Source organism: Trichomycterus rosablanca, chromosome 10 (genome assembly GCF_030014385.1).
Source record: "Trichomycterus rosablanca isolate fTriRos1 chromosome 10, fTriRos1.hap1, whole genome shotgun sequence".
NCBI classification, from domain to species: domain Eukaryota; kingdom Metazoa; phylum Chordata; class Actinopteri; order Siluriformes; family Trichomycteridae; genus Trichomycterus; species Trichomycterus rosablanca.
In genome coordinates this window covers 2,438,631-2,444,614 of record NC_085997.1, presented here as the reverse complement: position 1 = coordinate 2,444,614, position 5,984 = coordinate 2,438,631, and the positions used below count along the sequence as shown (strand labels likewise).

Genomic DNA, 5,984 nt, shown 5'->3' with positions numbered 1-5,984 from the left:
CGTCAGGCAACTTACCTATTTACTCACTTGCAAAGGGAGCAACTTATTTACCTTTTAGTGTTTTGTGAGGAAATAGTAGGATAATAATAATTATTACTATTATTAATTATATTATTATTATTTTTAGTAGTAGGATAGCAATATAATATTCATATAAATAATATTATTATAGTGTTAATATAATAATAATTATTATTATTATTGCTGTCATTATTATTATCATTCAAATTAAAATAACAAAAAATAATGTTACCATTAATAATATTTAATACATTTTAATTCTTTAGTTTGATTAATTATTATTATTATTATTATTATTATTATTATTATTATTATTATCATTATTATTATTAGTAGTAGTAGTAGTATAGTAATATAATATAAATATAAATATTATTAATATAGTGTTAATATGATCATTATTATTATTTTTTCATTGTTGTTGTTGTCGTTATCGTTTTAAAATTAAAATAACAAATAAAAATTTTACCATTAATAATATTTAATTAATTTTAATTCTTTAGTTTTATTTATTATTATTTTTGTAGTAGGATAGTAATATAATATTCATATAAATATTATTAATATAGTATTCATATAATAATAATTATTTTATTATTATTATTATTATTATTATTATTATTATGGTTATCATTCAAATTAAAATAACAAATAATAATGTTACCATTAATAATATTTAATTCAGTTTTATTTAATATTATTATTTTTATTGTTGTTGTTGTTGTTATTATTATTATTGTATTGTTGTTGAGTGTACTAAATATATAGGTTATTATTTATTGCTTCTTATTATTGTTTGTATAGTTTGGAATGTTTTCACCTCCCAAAACGAGCTATGTGGATTAGCTTCTGTGAATTTCCTCTAAACCTGGGTTTAAAGGGTATTCAGTGCCCTGTGATGGATTGCGTTCTTGTGCTGTATTTTCCTGGGGTGGGTTCTGGACCCACCACATCTCTGACCAGTATAAAGCGATCAACTGTTAATGAATGAATTAGCAGGAATTGATGAGTTGTGTATAATCCTGCGTCCTGAAGTGGTGTGTTGGAGATCTATAGCCCGGGGTTGGTGCTGTTCAGATTCTAATTGTTCCTGACTAATTTGTAGTACAAGACCAATAACATAGAAAGGGTGGAGCGTGTCTCTCTCTCTCTCTCTCCTCCCTCTTCTTTATTCTCTCACCCCTCACTCACCCCTCTCTCACCCCCCTCTCAGCCCTGTTAGTCCTTCTTAAATCGCATTTGCCATTGCGCTCGCAGCTCAGTGTGCGCGTTTAACTCGGATGACATTTTGATTCTCATCATTACCATCCAGACGCATCAATTTATCACCAATCTATCCATCCAGGCATCGATATATTGAGCCTGGTCTATCTGGAGAAGATCATCTCGGGATTTGCGCGCTGAATGTCTTAGCATTTCCGAAGTCTTCATCATTCGGTCGAGACCCTGCAGTTTGAGGACTTCATCATCCAGACGAACTTTTATGGTGATCCAATGGCGGAGACCACGCCGGAAACTCGCCAGTTCAAAGACTCTCCGTTCTCCATCAAGAACCTGCTGAACTGCGAGAGCAAACCAGCTCTGATCAAACCCAAAGCCCTCATGAACTCAACCAAAGGACTTGTGGAGCACAGTTTGTCCCTGTCCCGGGTCGGGGAGCTCAGTTTCCCCCGCTTTGATTTACCTGTGCAGAGGTTTGGATTAGCGGCGCAGTGGTGGTACCCGTACAGTCCCATTCACAGAACAGGTGAGAATACATCCGAAAAACACCAAACATACTGTAGTAATTCTATTCTGTTTTATTACTTCTATTCTGAGTTTTATTTTTAAGCCTTGTATATAGGCAAAGCACCACTTACCTTTTTATTATTGTGCGTATTAATAATTAATTCCACCATACAGTAGGTGAAGGTACAGAATAGCATGTGAGCATATACATGAATACTTCAATTCTATTTTTATTCTGATGTTTTTTGCTTTATTCTATTCTAAGTTTAATTTTTAAGCCTTGTATATACGCAAAGCACCAGTTATTGTTTTTAATATTTTGCGTATTAATCATTTACACCATACAGGTGAATGAGCATACACCTGAATACTACAATTCTATTTTTATTCTGATGTATTTTGCTTTATTCTATTCTGAGAATTCTATTCTGAGAGTTCACATGCACCTGTATATACAAAAACACTTGTTTTTCTAACTATATTTCTACATATATTTAGGTTTGTTTTCTTAAACCGTTCACTGTGTTTACTAAGAGAATGTTTCCTGATAAAGCTTATTCTAAATTCTGTAAATGCATGTCCACCCAACAAACACACCTCTCCATTTATATAATTAGGAAACCCTTCTTACATTTTAAGGTAAGGATTGTGCCAAAAGATATAAAGCCTAAACAAATACATCCCTGTTTATTTTAGGATAATTGTTGTTAAATAATTCGACTTAAAATCTTTAAGTCTTTATTTAAATGAATGTTTTATTCTTTATCATTTGTGGATTTTGCAGCCTTATTCACACTGGCTGAAATTCTCAAATATCTGTTCTCGTTTATATGAAGCTGGGATTTAATAAAGACTTGCACACACACGTTCGCACATCATTATCAATTCTTACAGTGAAATAATCGTTAGCACGAATGATTGGCTAAAATAAATTAGAAATTATAATACATAATCCCTCACATGGTAAAATAGTACAGATATTTTTGTATATTATTATACACGTCGAGCATTTACGCATTTGCTGGATATTGGATGCTATAAGGCCTGTTTTCTTCGACCATGCACTGAAGCATTTACATGAACCAAAATGCCCTTTATGTTCTATTCTATTCTATTCTATTCTATTCTATTCTATTCTATTCTATTCTATACACAGTTTTACACAGTAAAGGATTTTACAGTTTGTCTTTAACTAAAACGTATGCAATTTTTGTATGCGATCGAGCAGCAACAGCCTTTCAGATGAACTCAATCAAATAAATGCAGAATCATTTGTTATATTTATATTTGCAATTCCTGTAAATTCAAGAAATCGAATAAACCAGAAATATTTATGTTATTAACAGTTAATCTTTAATTTAATTTGTCTAGATTTTAATGTCTAGTGTAAAAATATGATGATGATGATGATCATTATTATTAATATTATTACTATTATTATGAGTATGATAGACACATAAATAAACCGAACTTAAGGGAACATCTTTTCATTATAGGTGAGACCTAATGTTTTAATACAAAATTAGTTCCTCCATTATTAAAAGACCTTTAGATTAAGCACTGAAAAAATATATTGTTCAATTGTCTAATAAATCGTGTACATTATTAGACACTGTATTATAGTCGTTTACTTTAGTAGACACTTTTATAATCGTGTAGTTTATTAGACATTATTATAGCAGATACCTTTATTAGACTTATAATTGATACCTTTATTAGACACTATTATAATTGATAACTTTAGACACTGTATTATAATCGTTTACTTTATTAAACTCTGTATTATAATCGTTTACTTTATTAGACACTATTATAATAGATATCTCTATTAGACTTATAACTGATACCTTTATTAGACACTATTATAATTAATAATTTTAGACACTGTATTATAATCGTTTACTTTATTAGACACTGTATTATAATCGTTTACATTATTAGACACTCTCTTTAGTGCTTAGTTTTTTACCATCCCATCTTAACCCATTCGTTATGATTGGTAGCTGCTGTGTAGGATTATAGAAGCATCAGAACCACGACAGGTAACATGACCCAGAGCAGCAGATGAGAGACTGAAGCCTAAATTACTCCCCCTTATATAATAAACTCAGGGACTAAAAGTAAAACTGCACGTTTCATCGAGTAAACACAGTAACAGAATGGGACATTAAAAAATGTAGAATAAAGGGATTGTGGTTTTCTTAAAAACTTAAACTACATTTTAATTTTCACGGATAATTAGAGTTTATTTTCTGTGCAATGAGGTAATCATGAAAAAGCTAAATTATTTTAACACCAGTGTGAAGCTTGGCACTCTCCCCTTGTGTTCTGTTTCTTTAATTAGATTATTAATATAATTCATATTAACAATAAGCCAGCCAATTTTAACAGGGCATCAAATTTAATAATATTATTATTACTGATATTGTTGTTGTAAAATAATTTTGCACCTGTGACAGCATCGTATTAAAAATTACCAGCAAATGAGAACTGGTGTTACGCATTAAACATAATAATAGTAATAAGAGGACGACGAAGACTAAGAAGAAGACTAATATTATTAAGAAGAAGACTAAGAAAAAGGATAATATAGATCCATACAGAAATACACTGATCATTCAAGTGATGAATGTGAAGAATAACACTTTTCATTACATTTATTAAAGCATCTATTGTCATTTGTCTCCTCCAAAAGTACAATGATGAACTGAAACTGGTCACTTCCCACTATGGGTTGGGTTGTTCATGTCTGTGTGAGGAAATATTACATCTCTGATCTCTGGTTAATCATTTATCTGGTTAATCATTTATCTTTAATATTACAACTTTAATACTACAAGTTTGATCTCACTGAATGATATTTAATTATTGTTTTTATTACACAATAATAATTGCTATAAATAAGCTTTAGCTACATATAGAAGCTTATAATACTTGTGTAGTTCTAATTATATTAAAGGAACATGGAGAGAACAGTCCATTCGTATGTTTATGTCACCGATAGAACATGAAGATTAAAACGAGCTCAGGTTTATGAAGGGACTGAAAATATTATTAATAATAAAACTAATGAAATGTACAGAGGTAAGATGGTGCTTGTAGCAAGTCTAGGATGCATTAATGTAGTATTTGGGTTTACAGGTTGTTTTCTAAACCTCTTATTGCTCAGTTTATCAAAACAACATTTTCTGTAACATTGAAAGATAAGCTCAAGTGTATGAAACACTGTAGTGTGTTCATATTATGAATATTCATTTATTAATGTATTTATTTGGGAGTAATATTTTATGTTTTTTTTTAATATGTTAAAACCCTATAAAAATAATGAAGTAATTAGTCATTAAAACATGTTTGTTCCCTGTACAAGATTTCAACCTGATTTCACTAAGACAATTACCAAAGTATATAACCAGGGGTGTAAATATTGAACTCATTTAGTCTTGAAAATAATAAGAAAATATCATTCTTACTAAATAATCTCTGGAATGTAACTGGTGTATTTTAGATTGTATATTTAAATATATATTATAAGGTACACATATAATTGTGTGGTAAACAAATAACCCTTTAAAAATCCAGATCCAGCTGTCTATAACTGACTGTATTATGTCTGTGTTTTAGTAGCTGAAAGGGCCGCGGTGAGAGACTCGTCCCCGGTCTCCGCTACAGACAGAGACTCACCGGATCCGCGGCTGGACCTGGAGTCGGACGCTAAAGACGACGACGAGAGCAAAAGCGCGGATGAGATCGTGCTGGAGGAGAGCGACACGGACGAACCGAAGCGGGACGCGGCGGCGGAGGCGGCGGCTTTAACGGAGGCCGAGAGCCTGGACAAGCGGCCGCAGTGCAGGAAGAAGAAGACGCGCACGGTGTTCTCGCGCAGCCAGGTGTTCCAGCTCGAGTCCACCTTCGACGCCAAGCGCTACCTGAGCAGTGCGGAGCGCGCGTGCCTGGCCTCGAGCCTGCAGCTCACCGAGACTCAGGTGAAGATCTGGTTCCAGAACCGGCGCAACAAGTGGAAGCGGCAGCTCGCGGCCGAGCTCGAGGCGGCCAGCCTGAGTCACACGGCCGCGCGCCGCATGGTGCCCGTGCCCGTCATCTACCGAGAGGGTTCGAGCAGCGACAGCGCGTCCGGCCACACCAACACCGCCCAGCCTCTCCTCACCTTCCCGCACCCGGTCTATTATCCGCACCCGGTGGTGGCCGCTATGCCCCTGCTCAGACCCGTATGAGCA

General features: G+C 33.6%; 1 protein-coding gene across 1 annotated transcript; it reads left to right on the top strand.

The window, feature by feature from the left end:
- The first annotated feature begins 1,511 nt into the window (after positions 1–1,511).
- On the top strand, positions 1,512–5,984 carry hmx3b (H6 family homeobox 3b). The gene is made up of 2 exons (XM_063003517.1): positions 1,512–1,768; positions 5,371–5,984. Exons 1-2 carry the CDS (start codon positions 1,516–1,518, stop codon positions 5,979–5,981), a joined length of 864 nt encoding a protein of 287 aa, XP_062859587.1. The 5' UTR covers positions 1,512–1,515; the 3' UTR covers positions 5,982–5,984.